At 42.8% G+C, this 25,067-nt stretch overlaps 1 protein-coding gene across 2 annotated transcripts in view; it reads right to left on the bottom strand.

Moving 5' to 3' along the window:
* The window catches only part of RASA3 (RAS p21 protein activator 3), a 172,533-nt gene that overhangs the window by 128,462 nt on the left and 19,004 nt on the right, over positions 1 to 25,067 (bottom strand). Inside the window, exon 1 of one of the 2 annotated variants that reach the window (XM_048962466.1) lies at positions 27 to 236. The exons of the other annotated variant lie outside the window; for it this stretch is intronic. Within the exon in view, the coding sequence (XP_048818423.1) occupies positions 27 to 81 (55 nt within the window). The 5' untranslated portion in view covers positions 82 to 236. Of the gene's footprint in view, positions 1 to 26; positions 237 to 25,067 lie in introns of those variants that run through there. 2 annotated transcript variants of the gene reach the window in all.

The raw sequence follows: 25,067 nt of genomic DNA, 5'->3' as shown, positions 1-25,067 counted from the left end.
CGCGGAAGCCGCCCCCCGGCCCTCACCGATTTTAATCCTGACGCTCTGGAAGACCCGCAGCCCCTCTTCCTCCACCGCCATGGTGCCGCCGCTCGGCAGCGCTCGGGCTCCTTCGCCGCGGACGCTCGTTGGGCCGTGCCGTGCCGGGGCAGCGGGCTGCTCGCTGCGGACGAGCAGGCAGCGCGCGGCTCGCAGCGGGGCCGCCAGCCAGCACCGAACGGAACGGAACAGAGCGGAGAGCGGCGCAGCGCCCGCCTCCCGCCCCTCGCGCTGGCAGCGCCCGCCCCGCCGCCGCCCCCTCATTGGTCAGAGGGCACCCGGCGGCGGCCGCTGCCTGACGGGGGGGGGGAGGGTTTGGGAGAGCTGCGGTGCTCCGCAACAGCTGGAGCGCCGCGCCTCAGCCGTCCTTCCAGCCCCCCCCTCCATCCCGCCGGGTTTTAGGGGGGCGAGGAACTGCCCCGCGGCGCCCGGAGGTTGGCAGAGGCTGCGGCGCGGAGCGACCGTTGCGAGCGGCCGCTCTTCAGCGTGAGGGGAAGGAGAGTCAGAGCGGTGTTGGAAGTCTTCTCCCCGCAGAGCCGAGGGAGAGCCGCTCTGGAGGCGGCCGCTGTCTGGGAGCCGCTCCTTAGCGGAGAAGGCCGTGTTGCAGTCCCGGCGGGACGCAGCCGCGGCAGGGCAGCCCGCATGTTCAGCCGGACGGCGCTGCCAGTCCACGTCCTTAAATCGGCACCACGAAGTCCCCAGAAGTCCCCAGGTTGCTGGGGCTGAGGAGCGCACGAACTCGTTGCCAGACTGTGGCACAAAGTTCCACAGAGGACAGCAGATTCTGTGCACGTTACCAAAGGGGTTTTATAAAGCACAGGCTTCCACTTGCCAATATCCCTTCCACAACTCCCTCCTCGCAGCAATGTGCTCTCAGTGACATATCCCAGTCTTACCCACCTCATACATACAGCCTGTTCCCCCTCACACTTCCAGCTCACTGGAAGCACCAGAGCACCTCTGCCTGCTGAGTCTCTATCTGTGATACCCCCAGTTCTCCCACTCCTGACAACCTCTGCCATTTTCCCACCATAGCCCCAATTTCACCTTTCACAGTCACCCTAACTCCTCTATTTTTGCCTCACTTCCTAGCTGGACAAGAACCAGTGCAAGCAACGGCCTGAACAGAAGCTACAAGGATGCTGATCAGAGCTCCCACTTTAATCATAGAATGGCCTGGGTTGAAAAGGACCACAATGATCATCTGGTTTCAACCCTCTGCTGTGTGCAGGGTCGCCAGCCACTAGACCAAGCTGCCCAGAGCCACATCCAGCCTGGCCTTGAATGCCTCCAAGCATGGGGCATCCACATCCTCCTTGGGCAAAGATGCTTCAGAAGGATGCTGAGCCAGACCGGCCAGCCCATTTGGGCTTCTCAGATGCTGGATATGTCAAACAGTTTTTGAGGATGCACACTGTACATGTACATACACATGTAACATTCTGTACATGCTCACAGAAATAAAAGAAAAAAAATAAAGAAAAAAAAAAAGGGGGGATATACAGTGGTTGTTGATTTTGTTCCTTCACCACACATGTGCCACCACCTTGAACATATTTACACAAAATAAATGCAGGCCCACTGAGTCACCTCACTGAAGATGAATGGCAAACAAGTGTTGTGCACCATACACAGGCAGAAATAAGGACTTTCAGCTATAAGCAAATGGATGCACTCCCTCCTTCTGTTATCAGGATCCCTATAAGCCAACCCCATTCAAGCTCACAAATTGAGCTTACATAAATAAATAAATAAATAAAATAAGAAGGTATCCTTATGGTGATTCAGTAATGAAACTTCTACATGCTGATACTGGGAACTGATAAATCTTCCCCAAAAAGACCAGGGAGAAACCTGTTTCCTTGTTGTAAATACTACAGATATTTCATAATATTTTACTTCTCTCTGATTTCTGTGTTTGCCTTTGGGACATAAAGACTTCAATTGACCTTGTTTCCCAGTCAAAGCTTTTCTCATCTGCTGAAAGTTGACCCCAAAATAGTCATTAAAAAAAAATCAATTCTGTTCCCAGCATTGGCTGCTGTAAGAGTTACTCTCAGCAGACACTCAACAGACTGTCCTTCCCAATTTGCAGCTGTGCTCTTCTCAGTTAGCCATGGCACTCCTATCTGTGCATCCCAACTTTCAGTCAGAACCTATTACTCTCAAAATTTGGCCCAGGAAAAGTTCACCCTGCTGCTATGACAGTTGTCCATTCATGTTCCAACCTTATGTGTTGCCTGCAACTTTCTTACGGGTGTGTGGTGTTGGTTAAAAAAAGTTGTCATGACTCCCATTTATTTATTATGTACAACAAGAAGTCCTTCAAACACTTTGAAATGCTTTGCTCATACATATTACTATATGCAACCTGAAAAGAAAGCTTCCCACTCCAAAAGTGTGCCTGGGTCACAGTAGCAGTCTAGGGAGCTTTAGTGCTTACGTGAGGCTATGCCTCCAGGCTCACTGCAGGGACAGCACAAAGGCTGGTTTTCAGAATGACCTGGCTTTACCATGGATGTGTCTGGGGAGGCTGTGGCAAAAATAAATACAGTAAAGACAGACTTTGCTTTAAAACAGTCCAGTGTCACCAACTTCAGTGCCTCACCATAAAAGACACGCTGAAGATGCCTATGAAATTGATTACCAACAGTCAGAGTAGAACAACACTGGAAACAAAACACTGCTCAAAAAGTACAGAAAGTTAAAAAGAAAAGAAAAAAAGAAAAGGAAAAAAAAAGGCTGGTGCCTTCTTACCCTCTTCACCATGGAATAATCTAGCTTCCTCATATAAGAATCTCCAAATTGTTACTTCTAGTTCATTGTGCTGCCCTGCTACTCTTCAGGTTTCCTACCAGCCCTTTTCTGCTGAAGATCTCTGAGAGTCCTTCTGTGTATCAGTGCATTAGTTTATTTTGCGTTGTCTCTGTTTTCTTGACATGAAGCTAAAAGCTCTTTGCTTCCTCAGTGACAAACATCTGTCTCCAAATCTACGTGCTGTGCAGTCCAACAATGTAAATGAAATCAATGCTTCCAAACTGCATGAATATGTATTTTTAAAGATGTTAAATGCATTATAAGAAGCAGCCGAGGAATGCGCATTGCTTTTTCAATATCTCCATTGTTGAAATGAAACCTCAACACCAACATGTCACATATATATGTGTATTACAGATAACATGTGCATGCAACATGAGGTTTGCAGCTGCTGGCATTCTGATCAAAAAATCCAGGCGAAGTGAAATGCTGCTTTTTAAGACATGAATGAGTCTGTTAATGACAATATCTCTTCCAACTTCTGTTCATCCAGGCCATATGGGCTTATATTACCAGCCCTTCAGAGGATTCTTCGGTCTAAATTAGACTACAAAGAAGGTCATTTTCTGTGACTCATTTGTGCCAGGCAAGAAAATCATTTCCTCTCTTGATCTCCGTGATAGCTTTCTCTCGGGAGGAAAGAGAATATAAGAAGCTTTCTAATCTCCTTTTGCATTATGCAAGAAACCAACAAAATATGAGCCCACTGTCCTCTGGGTACCACAGAGTTGCTACCTATATCTATGTGGTATTACTGCTTCTTAGCATTTTCGCAGGTTCTTATCATGAGCCCCAGAAAGCAAAAGGCCCATAGCAGATCTGCCTGTAGTGTGCATGAGCAAACTTTCATTCAAAACAAGATGAAATGGGAAAAAAAAAGAAGGGGGGGAGAGGAGGGAATGAGAGATTAAAACAAACAAACAGGCAAACCACACCAGGGACATTGTCCTGTAAGGGAAAAGATGAAGTGCTCAGGAAATCGAGAGAAAATAAAGTGCACAATTAATAGAGAGGCTAATGGAGATATCATGAATCTACTCTCAATTATGCCCCTGAGTTGCTAAACAATCTTAGGGAAATGTATGTGCTATTCATTTTCCCACAAATGATTTCCCATAAGTGAAGTGGCAACTCCCTTGCTTTTGTGAAATGTTTTATGCTGTACATCTGTGTTATGCCATAGAAATCATTTTAATCTGAAAATCGCTACAGATTGTTTTAATCTGAAAAAAAAAAAACAAACCCACAACTAAACATTTCAAAGACTAAAGTGTTGCCAGCATGGCAAGCATACTGCAAGCATACTTCTTCACAGTGAGGGTGAGGGAGCACTGCAACAAGCTGCCCAGGGGGGTTGTGGATTCTCCTACTCTGGAGATATTCAAGACCCACCTGGATGCCTACCTATGCAGCCTGCTGTAGGGGCCTGCTTTGCAGGGGGGCTGGACTCAATGATCTCTGAGGTCCCTTCCAGCTCCTACAATTCTATGATTCTGTGAGATGATTCTGTGAGATGATTCTGTGATTTCTTGGAGAAAGCTGGAGAAACCATTGCAATTCTGTGCAGCGCTGACCACAGTGCTCCATTCTGCCAGACACCTAACTATAGACAGCCAGGCTGCTTTGCAAGGACCACGTCACATAAGGAGCTGTACTGGAAGACTTTTGCCTAGCTCAGTGTCCTCAGCCTTCAAGTGTGCATTAGCAGATACTTCATAACATGGTATAGGAACTGGACAAGTAATTTCTTTCAACATAATTACCTAGCTTGCAGTAACCTCCAGATAAGCCATTTCTTCACCCAAAGCTTGTTGCTGTGCATTTATCTCAAGAGAGCTTTTCTAGTGACTGTATAGGATCACTTTTTTAATCCATTCATAGTTTTCTCCTTCCTAATACAAGCTTTAGCTATGAACTGCATGAAAAGATTCTTCTCTGTGTGTTTAAGTGTTGGCCAATAACCAAACTGTTTATAATTGCCTGCAGCAGTTATGAACTTGTAGGCCATTTTTATACTTCCTTTCCATCCCCAACATTTCTTCCCTGACCTGAAAGCCCACTTATTTTTCTTGTACCTCTTGTGCCTCTGATCATCTTCTGTTTCTTTCATGACACTTAACATTCCTGAAGGTGCAGAGAACAGGAAAGAAACAAGTATACAAATATGAAGATACCACCAATGGATGTAATGAAATGACAATTTTTCTTTTCTTTGGTCTGTTTTCCTTTTCTAGCAATTCCTAACATTCTACTGACCATGTTGATAACATTGAACATTAATTTTGGGGTGGGTTTTTTTTTTGTTTTCAAAGAGTTGCTTTTGTTGCCATACTGTTACAGTGAAGACCCACATCTCCAGAATGCTACCAGAAAAGGGAAAAAAAATAAAATAATCAAAAGATTCTTTACACTTTTGGTCAAAATCTCTTAATAGTAAGATACTACTAAAGCAGTGGCCTTTAGAGAAGTGTGACTATATGGGAATATCCAATTTAGCACACAGATGCCTGGCTTCAGAATAAAAGTTAAAAAATACAATAAAAATCTGCTCCAGAAGCCTTAGAATCAACTGGTCAGGAAAGCGCTCCAGCCCTCCCCCAGACCTCATACGTACTGAAGTATGGCAGAAATATAATGAACATACAAAAGGAGGAAATGAAGAATTAGCCTGGGATTACCTGTGTCTCTGCAAATTAGGAGCCTGCATCTGACATAACTACAGAGGAATGAAGAAAGACTAAAGAAACAGCCTGTATGTTCAGTCTGGCAAGGAGAAACACTTTGACCATTACACGAAATGAAAGGGGGAAAGGAAGAGAATGATGAAAAGGTTTTGTCAGCAAAATGTGGCCAAGGGAGCAAGTAAGTGACAACAAGAAAATACAGATTTCACACAAGTACAGAAGGGACAAAGTTTAATTGAAGAGGAAACGCAGAAAAGAGCAGGCATTGCTGTGATGGCTGTTACTGAGCTCTGCGTGCACACCATAGATATACACATACAGTGTATACACTCAGGATAAAAGTATAGTAGATCTATGCATTAGAAACAGGACAACTGGGGTTCACACTGTGGTTACTACACTTGAAGAAAGCAAAGATCTCCACTGTGGTCCCTGGGTGCTGAAGAGAAGTCTGCCTGTTGTTCCTACCACTTGCCTTTGCAAAAAATCTCGCATTTTTGCTGCTTGTTGCTGCAATGCTGGGCCAGGAAGAGGCCAGGAGAGAGAAAGAAAATGGCTTTAATTACAGGAAAAAGGGGCCAGTGAGAACTGGTTGTTACAATAGCCGAGATAGGACAATTTATTTTCATGTTGTATGCTTTTAAATTATTTTTTAAAAGAACAATTTGCTCTTTCTTCAGCACTTCTAAAAATCTGTCAGCCTGATGTCCTTCTAAAAACTGAAACTGTGTTAAAATCCAAGTCACTACAGCCAGCTAGCACAGAACATTCAGTATCCTGATGAAATTTACCAACATGAAATATCTTCAAGTTAAACTTGTAGAAGCACTGTGTCCTGGCTTATATCTGCTCTACTTGAGCCCATTGGCTTTTATTTCCTATTAAGGAACAAATCCCTTTATTCTTCCATAAAAGATTATAATGTAATGAAATTGCATTAAAATCTTACAGGGAAAGAAAAAAAAACCCAACCCCACAGTGATTACATACAAGAATGAAATGTGGTAAATTTTACTGCAGTTTAGTAGATGTGCATCCATTCTCATCTCTCCCAAATCAGCTTTTTGTGGACCTGCTGTAAGCATGCAAAAGCAGCAGCAGACAATCCTGAGAAAGAAAAATTGAGCAGCAATGGGACTTCCTGCCTTTTCTTAAAATATTGGGTACTGCTGTTTACAATAAATACGTGGTTAAGCAAACAGGCATATAAATGTTCCTATTTCACAAGTCATTGCATATGGGTAGCCATAATCAGCACTTTCCTTTTTTGTTTGTTTTTTTTTAATGTCATTGCTTCACTTAAGCTCTTTCCTGTTCTGGATGAGAATTAATTGGACAACGCAAGACTCTATCCTTATTCTCCAACTGTAAGGCAAAGCTTCAGATTGCCTTAATTTAGCAGAGCCAGTAGTATCTCTTCCAAGGGGACCCTTAGGATAGTTGATACTGCAGCTTCTCCCTCCCATCACCATCAGGGAGCAGTACGGTGCCCAGGGGGAAGCCACAGGGATTACACTACCAGCCCCTACCTGAAAACACCCATAAAGCAAACACTTCTCAGGCTCCCAGCTATGACCCAGTTTTGTGGCATAAGAAAGATATATGACAGATGCTATACAGTTTACATCAATTTGGAGAAGCTCTGCATGATTTATGCACAACCAGCACTGTGAGTAACACAGCTATCCCACACGAGGCTCTAAGCTTTTAATAGACTTTTCCATGTAGTCACACATTTACTGTGGGTCAGATCCTGTTGTCTTCAATTTGGTCAAAAATCCCATTTCCCACTGAAGTCAACAGTGGCGGGTCAGCATGTGAAAGCCAGGCTCGCTCTCCTTGGTGAATAGCTTCCATTCAGCTCTCTGGGATTAGTCATGGGCATGAGTAACATCCAACAAGGGCAAAAGGAGCAAAATCCGGTCCTCATTAGGGACTGCTAAATGGAAACATACCTCACTCAGTCAGTAGGACCACTTGCACAGGGAACTCTGTTGGCAAGGTGCTACCTAAGAAAGACAATGCAGCACAATTTGGCACCGTGCTTTAAGGCTGATTTTTTTTCTAGCAGAGGCTAATTATCCAGGAATGACTGCATGGAGGAGCTCTCTCCCATCACAGTGCATGAGCAAAGATAATCTTATAGCATGAAACACAATTAGCCAGATGGTTATTTGGAAGTTTTTGGAATAGAAGCAATTTCTCTGATCTGTGAGATAAAAAGTAAAATCAAAGCTGAATTTAAAAAAAAAAAAAATAAAAATCATATCACACTTGATTCCCAAGCATTTAATTACATACTATCATGGGTAACTACTAATCTGCTCCAATTATGCAATCTTATTTTATTGATGTTGGAAACACATTTATGGCTACTATATAATGTGTATATTTAAGTAAATATCTGAGCAAACAGTCTGGAAAACACATCATTTGTACCCAGATTTGGTTACTAGCACGATTATCATCCGCCACCTGCTGGAAATAGCTGTGATATCTCAACTTAGTTCCACAGATGCAAGCTCTGGTCACTCATCAAGCAAGCACAGATGCCAAAGAGCAGAATATCCTCCTTAAAGACAAGAGTATATTCGTCTTGCACGCAGGGGGAAGGTTGATTTGCACATGAGGGGCTGTTAGTGCATTCACACAAAGCCCATATTCATAGAATCATAGAATGACCTGGGTTGAAAAGGACTATTGTGACATTGTTTAAGCAAATAGGAACTGAATCTGCAGAGAACAATGTCATTTGCTTGTATTTGACCAGAAAACAAGATATATAAACTGAAATTAAAGCATCCAATTACTGCCAAACTGGCATAGTGCTGCCATAGGGGAACACAGGGAATTTATTCCCTTAACCACACCGGCTTTGAGCTTCATTTGAAGAGAGATGGGCCATTCTGCCATTATGGCTGTCCCTCAAAACCCTTCAGAGGAACAAAACCCGCCTGTCCAAAACATCTGTTCTCACTCAAAAATAAAAATAAAAGAGGGAGGTTTGGATCTGGATGCGGTATTTCTTAGAACGTCAGAGCCTTGCAACTTGCTACTTCGGTGCCAGTAAACCAGGGCAAAGAATCCAAGTAAGCCGGAGGGTGAATCTAAAGCAGCATTGCAGGACCTGCTTTCCCCTCTGCCTTGCATGGATGAGGCTGGCAAGACATGCAGGTGAGTCCAGCAGTTCTGGTCATGCATGTGATTTTTGAAGGTTATCTGGGTCTGTGGGATGGAGTAGAGAAGGAAAGGCAAGAAAAACACTCTCTCTGATAATGCTCACATCCAGGCATCTAATACATTTATAATTTCTAACTTTCTCCACTGACTAAAGCAGTTAGATGTTTAGAGCAGGAAGAAGTAGTATAAGCCCTGAAAGCACTACTTAGCAATTTACAGCAAAATCTGAAATGCAGCGCAACGCACATTAGTAAGGATTAATGCTGGCATCTGCTCTTCTGCACACACCACTGGGCAGAGCAACACACGCTTCTTGAGCAGGCTGCTCCAGAGCAGCAATACTCACACAGTGAGCACTAACCACAGCCCATTGCTGCATGCCAGCACGCACCCACCTGCACACATACCAAGCTGTGTTTCTGTTGGCATTGGTTTCTAGCCAGAATCACAGAATTATTTGCATTGCAAGGGTTGAAAGCCCATCCAATTCCAACTCCCTGCCATGGGCAGGGCTGCCCCCCACCAGCTCAGGCTGCCCAGAGCCCCATCCAACCTGGCCTTGAGTCCTTCCAGTGATGGGGCACCACAGCCTCTCTATGCAGACTGTGTCAGGGCCTCAATGCCCTCTCAATGAAAAAAAAAACCTAATCTGTCTTCCTTCTTTTGGTTTAAAACCATCTCCCCTTGTCCTATCACTGCCAGACTGTGTAAAAAATCAGTCTCCAGCTGTCAGCACCAGGCTATCTGGCATTTTTTATGTAGGTCTTGAATATTGTCCAAAAGAGTTAAAATCATATATATAACATTGATGGATACATACATATATATAAAATTTAATTACAGCAATGTTTTTCCATTCCCACCCCCTGTCCCTCCACTCAGTTTCTCTGACAAGTGGGTAACAAGTTTTTTTCTTCCTAACCAAAAACTAATGCCTGCTCAAAGCTTCCATAAAGGGTGAAGCATAAAGGAAGCATCTGGCAATCTGCTTTAGTACAGTAGCAGGTGCCCAGCCCTCCCTCCTTCATCATGACAGCACTCAGCCCTTAGATAGAAGTGTCCAGGTACACTGCACACAGGGACTGAGCGTGCCCTCTCACCCCAGCAGCTTTTTCCAGTTGCTTTTTTTATCCCCCTGACTATAGACGGACTCCTCAACCCCTCAGCCGGGTGGTTTGCTTTTGAGTTCTATGATAAGTATGCGCCTTTGCAGGGTCAAAGTCACAGCTTTGGATCCTATCATGTAACATACTGAACTGGCAGAAGAACGTTTTGGCTTCTCACAGCATCTCCAAATGCTCATCCAGGGAAAGGCAGTGAATGAAAGGAGACTGGGCATGATCCTCAAACACACCCACAAGTGGCTTCAGTCATGCAGCTCAGTCTGTTCAAGTGCTCAGAGTTGGTCACATTAAGATGCTTCATAAAGTAAAGCGAGGAATTGTCATGACTGTAAAACAACCAGGAAAGCTACTAACAAAAAATATTATTGCCCTCTTCAAACATACAGAAAACATTTAAACTTCAGAAAATGTATATTCAGCTTCTTATATTTTCTTACTATATATACAAAGTTAAAAGCAAAAGCAAATAGCATGAAATGGGATTTTGTTCATAGTGAACAACATTATCTCCAAAGACCTTTTCAGTACCTGGCCATAAACATAAGCAGGTGCTGAACTGGCAGCACCAGAGCCAGGTTATTTCTTCAGCAAAGAAGGTGGAAGGGCCAGCAATTCATTAACCTTGCAGCAGAATCTAAGAGGGAGCTAACCTCACGCTTCCAGTTCCTAGCACCAGCACCACCCTGCAGAGCTTACAGCCCTATGTTTTGTATGAACAAAAATCAGAAAAAGTAATTAAAAAAGAAATCAAAAGAGAAACCTATGAGAGCCTTAGGTGCTGAGGTATCAGGAAGGGAGCTTAGCACATTCTGAGCTTAATGTATTAAAGAAGCAGTGCTATCGACACACTTCTTTTATGCTACAGGATACACAATTATTTCTGCTTTGTGTGAAAGCTGCACATATACATACCTTTTATGTACTGGAAAACAATTTTTTTTTCTTCAAAAATCTTACGTTCAATATTTACTTATTCTTTGCCTGTTCTGAGAAATCATATGCAAGTCTGTTTGCACATAACACAGAAATTACCATGAGTATTACTTAATACACTTGTAAAATCTAAAGAACAAATGTTTCATGAATATCTGCTTCATCTTGTAGAGATAGCAGCTGCAGTCCTTTGGTTTGTTCATGATACCTTCTGTCACGAACCATAGCTCTGAAGCAGTAGGGAGTTCTTGGCAGGCCACACTGCCATCAACATTAGGCATGTTTCCTTATTTTTTTAAGGGATTCATCACCATCAGTTAAGATAATCCTTTGAATTCCTTTGGATTTAGTGTCCTTTGCATCTCTCAATAACACATGCAGCATTTAAAAGACAGAGTCTGAGTTCCTGCCAAGCAGATGAGGGTCTAAGCACTCCTACTCATCCAAGAAGAAAATATTGCATTGTATTATTGTGCATTAGATTTCATATACTTTTGAAGAGATGCATTTCAGCTTTCTATACCTTGGTATTTGTATTGATAGTCTCCATATCTTTCTGTTACATTAACAAGAAAACAATAAAAGCCCCAGCAGCTGGAAGAAAACACTCTTTACATTCTCTCATCATTTGTCTGAAAATAATTGTTTTACAAATCAAAATTAGTATGCATCAAAGTTTTAATTTTATGTCTGCTCCTGTTGTTTAAGCACCATTTCACAATAGGTTTAAGAAATAAACACAAAAGTTGCCCAGAGAAGCTGTGGTGCCCCATCCCTGCAGGTGCTCAAGGCCAGGTTGGATGGGGCCCTGGGCAGCCTGAGCTGGGGGGGGGGGCAGCCCTGCTTATGGCAAGTAGATGATTTTTACGTCCTTTCCACCCCAAGCCATTCTGTGATTCCATGATTCTACGATTGTATGATAAGTTAATCAAGATACAGGTTCAAGGGAGTGCTAAGCTCAATTCCACAGCAATAGCTGCCTTGGACAGCAAGATGATGGAGGTGCTGCCATTCCCCTGCATCTACACAAAACACTGTGTGTAAGATGATCAATACAAAGAGCCCTGTGCTCAAGTGGGCTGTTCCTTCTCCTTCCTGGCACAGAGCAGCTCTGGTGAGGGAAGTTTGGAGCTCTCAGTCAAACCTCTAGCAAAATGTCTGCTGAGGCCCAGTTCTGGGGAGACCAAGCTGAGCTGAAGGAGTAGAATCGGCTTTTCCATTTTTGTGTGGGCTCAAGGAAACATCTTTGCCCTCTTGGCTCCCTGCTGAACATCACCAGTGAAGCCTGAAATTCAAGACAGCCTTGCACGAGAGCCACTGGTCACTTTTGTAAATAACTGACTTTTGCAGGCCTGTTTGAGCTTTCAGTAACTCAACAGCCATCAGACAGCACATGGATATGGACAAAGAAAGTTGAAGAGGCTATTAAAAAACAGAAATGTTTTGCTATAAACACTGCAGCTTTTTTTTTTGCTGTGGCTTTTGCAATGTGCATACATATAGATGAAAAAAAGAATGTTTTAAACAAGTTATTGCAGTGCAAAAATGACACCTCACACTGTGGGTTTGTTCATTGCATTAACTGAGGCATACCTTCCAATTAATAACTCAGAAAAGATAGCCTCCTATACAGTACTCTGCTTATTTACAGAGACGTATGAAGCATTATTAATAGTTTACACCTTGTTTTTCCTTAACTGGCAGGAGGCAGGTCTGCCTAGTGAAGCATAATTGGTGATCTATTTTATATACGAATAAAATACTCATTGGAATGCTTTGCTGCAAGGTTCAGTTCTCATTTGCTAGTTGTTAAATGTATTGTTTGAAATGCTACCACAGCTATTCATTCTTTTTCTTAGCAGAATACCATGACAACCATCACGTGACTGGCTACAAACATACCACAAGTCTCCAGGGCTTTGCTTTAGGAAGGCTTAGGCTGATATTACTCATGCTTTTTTTCTCTTTTTTTTTTCCCCCCCCAAAGCCCAGACTCAGAGATGCTTCACTTTGTGCAAGACGCATCGAGCCCACCAGCCAGTTTTACCTTGTGGCAGTAAATATCTTCAGCTAAAATGGGACAAAGCAAAGTACAAAGAGCACAGGAAAAGGGGAGGTACAATTGTCTGATAAAGAACAAAAGCCTTCATGAAATAATAAGCTTACCTAAAAGCTCCAGCTCATCTCTGCTCATTCTTAGTACTGTTATGGAAGCGAGCAATCAGTGCTAAGTTACAAGAGACGTGTTTAGAGAATATCCCACAAATGTAGGTATGCCTTTTGTGTCCGTCTAAAATTATCACAGTGATGTTCACCAGAAGTGAAAAAGATGGTCAGTCATCTGCTCCATAACACATTACTGCTTCCTTTTGAAAATGCATAAGCAGTGAATACAATCAGTGATGATTCAACTGTATTGCTACCTTAGGAAGATTGTATCACAATATAATTAGCTTTAATATGAAGAAGTAGTTCTTCGTTATTTCCAAACCGGGTCTGTTTCATTAACTGTATAAAAATATCTTCCTTCCTTCCTTCCTTGCATTGTTCCCATAATTTGACTTGCAGGTGGGAAAAAGTTAAAGATGAGGTAGAGAACTGAATTTGAGATATTTTCCTAATCAAATGGGCAATATTGAAAGAAATAATTACATTTCCTTCTGCGTGAATTAACCTTGAGAGGCTTGCTAGGACACCGGTATGGTCGCCTGAACAGCCGCTCTTTTAAACCAGGGCACTGGTTGAAGCGCAGCAGAAATGCTCCCTGCAGCCATCATGCCTACAGAACTCTCCTTTGTTTGGCATACAGAGCACTGAGTGCGCACACAAGGGCATTCAGAGGCCAAGAATAGAGGTTAGATATCCCACTGCTATATAGCAAAGAAATGTATTTAAAGGGAACAAAACATTTCCCACAGCTCAACTGCTCTTGGAGTAAACACAAGTGATCATTCCTGAATTTTTTCTTCAAGAAAAGCAAGTGACTGTAATGTCAGGCACAGGGTGGCCTACCAAGGGTAGAGTTGTGCTCTTTACTGTGGGGTTCTCACCTGGATCAAGAAGTGCCCAATGGGATTGGCCAAGGAGTAGGCTCTCCAGGTAGACAGTGTGGACACCTCAGGTCCCACCTGGCTGCCCTGAAGTTCCACAGCACCAATGGACAGAAGGGGAATTAATCATATCACTTTCACAGAAAGTAAAATTATACTGATATGAACTCCAAAGAAGTCTTGTTTCTAAAGCCACTTTTTGCTTTCCAAGGTTGTAACAAATTGCATATCTGTACATTAAAATCACATCTTGCATAATTATAACATTTTCCTCTTCACTCTGCTGATTTCCACTGATTGTTACAATAACAACCTTCTTTTACAAACTCTGTGTTTTATTAAAATTACTTCTTTTTATAAAAATTATTTCAGTAGAGTAAATACTGCCTGACGAAGCAGAGGAGATAGCAGGGGCAGAAACCAGAACCACTGTAACCCTCAGACTTGCCGAATTCAGTTCCGCCACCCAGCAGAAATGAGTTACTTTGCAGATTCACTTTCTTGCAGACCACTGCCACAAGCAAGCAGCTGAATGTTTTCACAAGAAGCTGAGAAGTTTTTGGACAAAGATGAAAACTGCAGCAGTCACAATTAATTTTGTAAATTACTCACCTTCTTTATCACATGCATCTCGTGACAAAAATCATGGCATTGTTGCAGTCCCCACAGAAGCCCAGCCAGAGAGAGATCTCTCTAAATCCTCCCACTCTACTCCCCATTGCCACCATTTATTCCATGTGGTTTCTTCAGCTCAAGACAACTCAAAATTTATTCCTCCTCCCCAGGTACTGCTATTGTTTTAACTTCATTAAAATAATTAGATCCAGAATTTGTTTTTAACAATCTTTTTAAAATGCTAATAAGAAGAGGCCTGGGAATAATTTCCACACAAGTTGCTTCTAGTGTTGCTTACTTCTTTCCGGCAGCATCCTGAATTTGCATCCCTCTGGAAAACCTGGCACAGCTCAGGAAACCCGGGGCTTTCTTACACTAGTTAAAAGGCTGAGAGACCTGGGGCTGTTCAGCCTGGGGAAGAGAAAGCTAAGGGGGAATCTTATCAATGCATATAAATATCTAAAGGGCAGGTGTCAAGTGGATGGGGCCAGGCTCTTTTCAGCAGTGCCCAGCAACAGGATAAGGGGCAACAGGCACAAACTGGAACACACAGAAGTTCCATGCAAACACAAGGAGAAGAATCTTTCCTTTGAGGGTGACAGAGCATCAGAACAGGCTGCCTTCTCTGAAGATAACTCAAGACCCACTTGGACTCTTTCCTGTGTAACCTACTGTAGGGAACCTGCTTTAGGCAGGTTGATTTTTGGACTGGCTGATCCCCAGAGGTCCCTTCCAACTCCTACAACTTTGTGGTTCTATAATGAAAACTGTCTGCCTTCTCTTAGAGACTCCTTTATCACCACCACAGTAACCTGACTGCACCAGCAGACTTGAAACAGCTGCCTTTAACATTTTAATTTCCCACTACTCTTCTTCTGAGCAAGTCTGGCTTTGCTGATACAATGAATCATATGTTTAGTAGGGTTACTGCTGGCTAGCAAAACAGAACATGACAATTAAAAGATTTCCTGTAATGATATGCAAGGGTATTTCCAACAAAAATGGATAAACATTCCTTTTCTCTTGCAGATCCAGGCAGCAAAACCCTTAGTAGATACAAGTGCCCGTGCAGCTTACAGCCACCTTTATCTGAAGTTGGGGAAGCTGAAAGCGTTTGTCGGGTGTTTCACTTAGTGCTATCAGGCTTACCTTCATTATCTCCTCTCAAGGAAAACAAAGAGACTAGAGATGGCCAAAAATTTCATTATTTTCCCTCTGCCAGGGACTGCTGTGACAGGACTATCAGGAACCATGGGTAGCACACTCTCAGCTATACATTATTCTACTTTTTTGATTACTGATTTAATCCATTCAGACCGACAAGCAATAAAGCATTCAAGTATCCTTTTAAAAGGTACTTCTGCACAATCATGGAAAAAAATGACACATTTTTTTCATGTATCAGGAATAAATAACACAATCATCAAGATGCACATGGAGCAATGAGCTAAATAATAGGATGTGAACAGATTCAGCGCACAAGAAATAACAATGGGTAGCCTTGACTGGCAGTTATCCTTCAGTATCTTACTGCTCCCAAGAGGTAAATTTTTATTAAAAGATGAGAGTGGAAAATCAGTTGTTACCTAATTAAGGGCTCACAAAAAGGAAACAACAACAATTTTAAAAAATAGTTAAAAAAAAAAAAACAGTAAAAAATATGAGCACCTCAACCCTTTTAAAGACTTAATTTATAACACGGTGCCCCTCAGGCAGTGGGAGCATTGCCCATATAAGGACTTGGGAATTAATTTCCTTAAAATTGTTTATCATCAAACCTTGTGACATAATAATCCCCAGGCACTCTAAAATCATTTCACTATCAAAACAACTCATTTCTTCCCCATGCATAAAATCATACGCTATATTAGGATGAGGATTCAATTGCTGTTGTTACGTTTTTCTACTACTGTAAAAATAGCACTGGTAAAATTCCTCTGAAAATGGAAAACTGCTACATGTTAACATGGAAATGGCAAACCCCCTACATGTTAACAAAGCTAAACCAAACCAAACAGGAACTTGCTGCTCTCCAATTAGTTCCTTTGAAGTACAGGTCCCATTACTTGGAAGTGAGACTACACTCCTACTCTCCTTCTCATCTTCCTTCTTATCAATGTGCTCCAGAAAGAAAGAAATCACTTCCAAAGGCTCTTCTTTACAGGTTAATTCAGAGTCTGGAGGGATTACTTAATGCACCAGTATTTAAGTACATTTGTACTATGGTGTGGCCAGTATCTGACCTGCTTTGGTTACAAACCCTAGCAAACAAGGCGGGTGCAGTAGATGCCCTGCAGTAACTTCCAACTCTCACTTTTGACACAATTTTACCCATTATAATTAATTACAGGAATAATTGAGATTATGAACAGTGTCCGTTTTAAAACTAAAGTGAAAAAGGCTAATCAAGGAAATCCTTCTAATGATGAACAGAACTAGCTTGTACTGCCTCATACATCTCTTTCCATTTGTTTCTAACACCCAGTGGTTGCTTGCAGCTCCTCCAAGACAAAAATGAGCTGCAACTGGGCCGAATCCAAACCTCACTTAAGTCAATGGAAAAATTACAATTTGATCCTAAGCTCACCCAAGTGAACAGAAGGACTCTTACTGACTTCAGAGGAGCCCAGATGAGTCCCATCACTTGTCTGTACAGTGTTCATCACAATCCCACATTCTGATGAGTGCCTATATACGCTGCTATAGAATAAAGAATAATGATGAGCTTAGAATATACATTGACAAATATTTACAGAAATTCTGCTTATACTTATGAAATGCATTTGCTGTGACTACAGGGGGGTGGTTTAGGGTCAAATTCACTGCACTGCAAAGCGTTTGCTCTCAGTAGGCCACCAGTGCAGTGGTGAAAGAAAGGTTCTCTTAACGCTAGCACAGAGTTTGATCTAACCACTGTCTGTCACACTGTGTGTAAAGGTGATGGGGTGAACACTTAGGTACACGCAATACATCACTGCTGTTTATTGTGGTCTTGTAAAAACAGAAGCATTTCTTATTCCTTCTGTACACACAGTTGAAGAAAGATCAACTGTCAGCCATTTGAAGAGACAACCGCTCGCTGCTGGAGGTGTCCTGCATCATGAGGACAAAAGGACAACAAAAATGACTATGAGGCAAAACAGTAACATCAGCAGCACTATTTCTATCTAATGATCAAGACCTTTTCAGTGACAAGTGTAGATAACACAACCTGCCTTGTGAGGACACCTACTTTAAAAGGCAGCCTTAGGTATAATCAGCAATTCAGCAAGTCACTTGTTTGCCCTGTCACACAAGATCCAATGCCTTTAAATTAGTTTCTCAATTTAACAAGTAAGGGAGTGAAAAGAAAAAAAAAGAAAAAAGAAAAGAAAAAAAAAAAAAGAAAACATTGCCCTACTTTCAGAGAAATAAATGAAGCAAACCTATTACGTAGCAAAGCTGTTGTTACTGCTAAGTGAGTCATTGCTACTGACTTTGCCAGTTGTTCCTACAGACATGACTGGAAAGAAGGAGGTCCAAAGCTTACAGATGAGATGAAATTAAAAATAATTAAAAAAACAGGAGCAGGAAACTTGCAGAATTCAGGGTATAATTTACTCCTCAAAGGAGACTACGCAAAGTATCCCTTGAAAATTTATTACGAGAGAACCACCTCACAGACTTTTGATTCATGAGGAAATTCATATCACTAGAAGTGTGCAGTAAGTGCACGGGCTTCTGAAGTGAAGGTAAAACCCAGGTTGTACAGCAGAGAATAGTTTATATAGCTTAGGTTATAGTTGTTATCTCTGGTTATTCGTTTACAGACTACTTCATCACAGACTGACTGCTCATCAGGCCCTAAAGTGTTTCCAGACAGCAAAACGCAGCTCAGGCGCCACTGACTCAGGTACAACTCAGTGCTGTCATCCTGACAGCAAAAGAAAGACACGAATGATCTGAGATAGTTTGTCATGTCCATATCATGTAAATCCACATCATGTCTTGGACATTACACGCTTGTCACTAGTGACAAATGCCCAGATCAGCATAGGCATCAGCAAGCATCAGTAAAATATGCTGCTGAAGGTATGATTCCATAGGTTATGGAAGAAGAGCATCTTCCTTCTTTCCAGTCCCTCTCTCCTTTCCTAATTCAAGTGGCAAACTCACACTGGATCAATTCTGGTTTTATCAAATCTCTCCTCAACCTAACAAAACTTGAGAAAGCAGCACAAAACTACCAGATAAAACCAAACAACCCTGGTCAGCTCTTCTGCCACTTTCCACAAAGGTTCTGATGAATTCCAGGGATAGAGAAGACCACAAAGCTGGCAGCAATGGGGAAAGGAACAGGGAGAGAAATGGAAAGAGCCAAGCCCTTCCTTTTCTGGTAATAGGAAACTGCTATGAGATCAGCTTAGCTGCCTGGGAAATTTCAGTGTAAGAAGTCACAGAAGGATGAGGACTCCGAGAAGTTTGCGGTAATATGCTTATCTCTATCTTCGTATTTCCCATCTCAGTTCATCAGGTTTGTAAACAAAATAAAGGCATAAACCAAAGCAACTGAAACAGATTTATTGAGCAACTCAGACACCAGTCATGTCCTCACCTACATTGCAGCAATAAAGCAATTTCCAGGCTGGAGGGCAGGCGCTAATTCGAGATAAAAGATTAAACCCACAGTTTTTCCTCTTGTAAAATGTACCGAATCTCTTCTCTGTTTGGAAGACCATGAACAAAACCTGTCCTTTTAAGGAGGACAAAAAGATTGGGTTGTAAATGTTGGTTAATGCAGATCACAGAGGAGAAAGTCCCCGTAGGAGAAGTAAAAAAGCTTAGGCAAACGTTCCTATGACAGAGGATTGACAGATGTTTCATATTCTGGCTTCCTAGGCGTGGGAACATGAGTAACTGTTGAGAAGTTTGATTCTGCTTATATGTTTTTCCCCTCTAGTTTAAACAGAGACCAATGAAAGCAGGAGCTGCAAAGAGTGAACCTAGAGAACTGTGCCATACTGGATAGAGTTACAAACTCTAAGCCGCAGTATCGAGTTCAGAGATGGCATGAGGATTGGCAACGGGCTGAAAAATACACGGCCAACGTTGTAAGATATCTTTGTGGGCGGTGTAAATCACAGAGCCAAAAGGTAATCCTGAGCTTCTGTTTTTCCTTCCCGTTTATTTCTGGATGGGAAGTGCACACAGAGCATTTTGCTGTGCTTTTGGCTTTATATAGTCTCTTTCAAAACATCCAGCAGACGAAAACATAATGGGCTCACAACTGGCTGAAAGGTTGGGCTCAGAGAGCCTCACCTCTGGCCAACATGTTGCAGAAAATGGGGTCACGTTAGGCTGGTGGCCACTCACTAGTGGGGTTGCGCAGGGCTCCATTTTAGGACCAGTTCTCCTTAATGGTCTCATCTATGAGCTGGGGACAGGTGTACTGATTCTGTGGACATTAAGATGGGAGGAGCTCTTGATTCCCTTGAGGGTAGAGAGGCCTTGCAAAAAGAGCTTGACAAATTAAAAGGCTTGGAAATCACCAATTGTATGAAATTTAACGAGAGCAAGTGTGACCTTCCGCACCTGGGATGGGGCAACCCTGGATCTATGTACAGACTGGGGGACGAGAAGCTGGAGACCAGCTCCATGGAAAGGGATCTGGGAGTTCTGGCTGACAGCAAGTTGAATGTGAGCCAGCAGTGCGCTGCAGCTCCTCCCAGGGAGCGGAGGGGCAGCGCTGAGCTCTGCTCTGTGTGACAGCGACAGGGCCCGAGGGAACGGCATGGAGCTGTCAGGGGAGGGCAGCTGGGGGTCAGGGAAAGGGGCTGCACCACAGCGCCGTGGGCATGGAGCGGGATGCACAGGGCTGTGGGCACGGACCCCAGTGCCAGAGTTGAAGGAGCGTTCCGACACTGTTCTCAGACACAGTTTGGATTTTGGGTGGTACTGTATAGAGCTGAAAGTTGGACTGAATAATCCTGAGAAGCCTCTTCCAACTCAAGTGATTTTATGATACCATGAATCTGTGAGTGCTTTTCAGACTTCATTTAGTTTTAGATTTTAAGTGCTGTGCTTTCTACAGTCAGACTATCTTCCACAGAAAGACAGCTATTAGAAACAGAAAGCATTGAACTCATTTGTTAAATGGGTTAAATAGAAAATGTTTAATTCATTAAAGCAGTGGCTTAACAATTCCCTGAGAGAAACAGCCAAACACTGCAGCAATGTCTGCAGTGACCAAATGGAATTTGGCCATCGCTGAGGGTTCCAAAACCTACATTGACCACTCTGCACAAAGTAATCCACTTCTTACTTTCATTACTAACGGAAATAAGTTTAACAACAATAAAAACCAACACAAAACCGCTGTATGTGGTATTAGCAGGCTTTCCCAGAAACAGAATATTGACAGTCTTTAACTTTCCATGACCAAACTCTCTGGCTTTGAGCCTGCCGACTCAGACTCCCAGATTTCCTTGAAAACCAGAGGGAAACAGAGGTGGGCAGCACTGCCCACCAGGTAGAGAGCTGAAATCACCTCTGCCTTTACTCACCCTCTGCATCACCTAGTCCTGCTGGGCCTCCGGGTGGTATGTGCTGATTTTTGGGATGCGTCCTCTATCATGAGAGTATGACTCAGTCTACACGGGTGTGGTTCAGACCCCTTCCACCCTACATTACCCTTTACCACTAGCCTGAGGACACTGAATTCAATCTTCCCAAAGCCGGTTCCTTCTAAACATATGCAAATAGATTTTCAAAGATGCAGCTCATTCAAATCTACCTGAGGCTTCCTGAGGACAGTAAATGGTATTTCTTTTATCCCAGGACTGTCCTTCTGCCATAGGATTTGGTCCCAGTTCGAGTTCCTAAGGATTTTCTCAGGAGAGGCAAGGCACTTGAAGCAATACAAAAATGTTTAGCATTGCAAACAAGACACAGAACTTCTCACCAACTTTATTCTGAGACCATTCTTGAATGCAGCTATATCTCTTTTACTAACACTTCCCAAAATTATTCAGTATGAGGCAGAAAGAAAGTATAGGAGGCTTCAACCCAAACAGGTAAGACTTGACAAAGAAATAAGAAACTATTAAGAGAGACTTCTATTTTACAAAACATTAAGCAGCTTTAATTACTATCATTACAAACTGAAGAATTATACTAAAAATGGTTTGTTGTAAAGCCAGGTGCTCCATAGTGAGAAAGTACTAAAATTATGGTAGTACATTTTTTCCCCAGGGATTTATATTTTGACCATATTTTCATTTTTGCAGATTTTAACAAGTGCATAAATAAATTCTTATAAAGAAGTAAACACAACCTGCAACCTTCCCCACGTTGACTGTGCTCCATAAACAGTAGGTACTGGAACATCTGTAAGAAGTTATCACTAGTAAATCCTTTTACTAAACTCCACTTCAGAAATGGCTGAGCCATTGTGAAGAATCACAGAATAATTAACGTTGGAAATGACAAGTAAGAATATCTAGTGCAACTGTCCACCTACATCAATATTGCTCATTAAATCATGTCCCTCACTGCCACATCCACATGGTTCTTGAACATCTCCAGGGATGGTAACTCCACCAGCTCTATGGGCAGCCTGTGCCGGTGCATCACCACTCCTTATGACAAGAAATTCTTCCTAATATCCAACCTGAACCTCCCCGGCACAACATCTTGTCCTGTCACTGTTACCTGGGAGAAGAGGTTGACCCCCTCCTTTCAGGTCGTTGTAGAGAGGAGGATGCCCACCAACCCTCCTCTTCTCCAGATTGAACATTCCTTCAGCCACTCCCCACAAGACTTGTGCTCCAGACCCCTCACAGCTTCATTGCTCTTCTCTTGATATGCTCCAGGGCCTCAATGTCTTTCTTGTAGTGAGAAGCCCAGAACCGAACACAGTACTTGAGGTCCAGGATAACAATCACCTTGCTCCTGCTGGCAACACTATTTTTGATGAAAGCCCAGATGCCGTTGGCTTTCTTGCTAACCTGGGGACACTGCTGGCTCGTATTTAGCTGAGTGTTTACTAACACTTTTAGATACCTTTCCTCCATGCAGCCCTCCAGCCACTCCAAGCCAGTAATGATACATGGAATTCTTGTGAAGAAAGTGCAGGACCCAGCACTTTGTCTTGTTGAACTTCATCCCATTGGCCTCAGCCCAGCAATCCAACCTGAACAGGTTCCTCTGTAGAGCCTTCCTACCCTCAGGCACATCAACACTTCTCTCCAACCTGGTGTAATCTACAAACTTACTGAGGGTGCACTCAGTCCCCTTGTCCCAGTCACCAATAAAAATATTAAACAGGATAGCCTCAATACCATCCTGTTGGAAACACTTCTTGTGACCTGTTGCCAGCTAGATTTAACTCCATTCACCACCACCCTTTGTGCTCCAGCCAGTAAGAACTTTCGAAGGCTGGAAATATCTACCACAGATTTCTTCAGCTAAACAGAGAAATGCAGTGAAGTTAGAGCTGAGCATAGGATCACTGGAAGTATTTGGCAAGATCTGCAATGGTGCTACTGAGTGATTTCTTTTTGCTTTTATAGTACACCAGTCCATGGTCAATCACTAATAAATCAAGTTATGCTTCTCCTCATCAACCATTCTCTCTGTTACAATTTAAATACATAAATATTTTTCATAAATAAATTTTAAATAAATATATAAATTTAAAGTAAATCATAGAGGCTTATGAAATCAAGGTATCGTCATGTTCTTTATTTTACCTAAATTTATACTGATTTTTTTCTTTTCTGGCAGAAGGAACAATTTAAAAAGAAACAAGACAAAAAAAAAAAAGAGAAAATGAGAGAAAAAGAATGGGATCATCCTGGAGAAAAATGGATTTGATGGATGGACCACTAGATGGATAAGGAAAGGAGAATAAGGAATTGGCTGGATGGTTGTACACAGAGAGTTGTGGTCAGCAGCAAAATGGCCAAGTGGAGACAGGTGATGAGTGGCTTTCCTTAGGGATTAGTGCTGGGGCTGGTATTATTTTACATCTTTGTAGATGACATGGACAGAGAGACTAAGTGCACCCTCAGCAAGTTTGCAGATGACACCAAGCTGAGTGGTGCAGTCAACCGGCTAGAGGGAAGGGATGCTATCTAGTGGGACATGGACAGCCTTGAGAGGTGGGACCATGCCAACTTCATGAAGTTCAGCAAGGCCAAGTGCAAGGTCCTGCATCTAGGTCAGAGTAATTCCAAGCACAGATACAGGTTGGGCAGAGAATGGCTCGAGAGCAGCCCTGAGGAGAAGGATTTGGGGATGAAAGATTCAACATGAGCCAGCAATGTGTGCTTACAGCCCAGAAGGCCAACCACATCCTGGATTGCATCAAGAGAAATGTGTCAAGGTCAAGGGAGGTGATTCTGCCCCTCTACTTGCTCTTGTGATACTCCACCTGGAGTACAGCATCCAGTTCTGGGGCCCCCAGCACAAGAAGGACATGGAGCTGCTGGAGTCCAGAAAATGGCCACGAAGATGATCAGAGGACTGGAGCACCTCCCCTATGAGGGCAGGATGAGAGAGCTGGGGTTCTCCAGCCTGGAGAAGAGTTGGTTCTGGGAGACTCCAAAGCAGCCTTCCAGTACCTGGAGGGGGCCTATAGGAAGCTGGGAGAGATGTTTCATAAGGACGTGTAGCAACAGAACAAGGGGAAATGGTTTTAAACTGGGAGAGGGTAGATTTAGACTAGATATTAGGAAGGAGTGAGAGTGGTGAGACACTGGAACAGGCTGCCCAGTGAGGCTGTGGATGCCCCTTCCCTGGAAGCATTCAAAGCCAGGCTGGATGGGGCTGTGAGCAACCTGGTCTAGAGGGAGGTGTCCCTGCCTAGAGCAGAGGGTTGGAACCGGGTGATCTTAAAGGTCCCTTCCAACGCAAATCATTCTATGATTCTATGTCCACCACTGAAATGGAAAAGATCAACTAGAATAAGAGAGTTCCAGAAATAGCATTATTCCAGCTGTCTCCTGTGAAAATTTAGGAAGTAGCAAAGGGCTCTTACTCAAAGTCCCCCTTGGGTAACTATGGCATTTGGAAATGTTGCTGTCCTCAGCCTTCTGCTTTGACTTATTCTGGAAGTCTCTCCTTTTCTGGCATAGTTGTCCAGTAGAACAGGGGTTCATGAGTTGCTTTTGGGATTGCAAATCAACATACATTGCATTAGCATTATTTGATTCCTTGGTCTTGTGAGAGTGGTAACCTTTCCTCTACATTGTTATTTGCAGCAAAAATTGTGAGAGAAATTCCAGCATGAGCTGGGCTGTCTGGGGGAAGCAGGTAGAAGGGGCCATACGGTTTAGAATACTGTAGTTTTAAGTATCCTGTAGGAGTGTAGATATTAAATGCACCATGTTTTCATTACAGTGAAAAAAGCATAAAGCAAGATGGTATAAAAGCCATTTCCTTTTATAATCACTAACAAAACTACTTCATATTTACAAAAGATGACAACGAAGGAGCCTTACTGGGAAAAGGACCATCACTGAAGAACTGTAGCATTACTAATAAAGCAAGATTAGGGCTTTTTTTCTCCTTGTGGTGGTTTTCATCTCAGTATGAAAAACTCACCAGTGAAAACCCAGCTGAAAGATGATAAATACTTTAGAGTG

The sequence above is a fragment of the Lagopus muta genome, chromosome 1, assembly GCF_023343835.1.
Source record: "Lagopus muta isolate bLagMut1 chromosome 1, bLagMut1 primary, whole genome shotgun sequence".
Taxonomy (NCBI): Eukaryota; Metazoa; Chordata; class Aves; order Galliformes; family Phasianidae; genus Lagopus; species Lagopus muta.
Note: the sequence above shows the minus strand (reverse complement) of the source record. Positions and strands in the feature narration are given on the sequence as shown.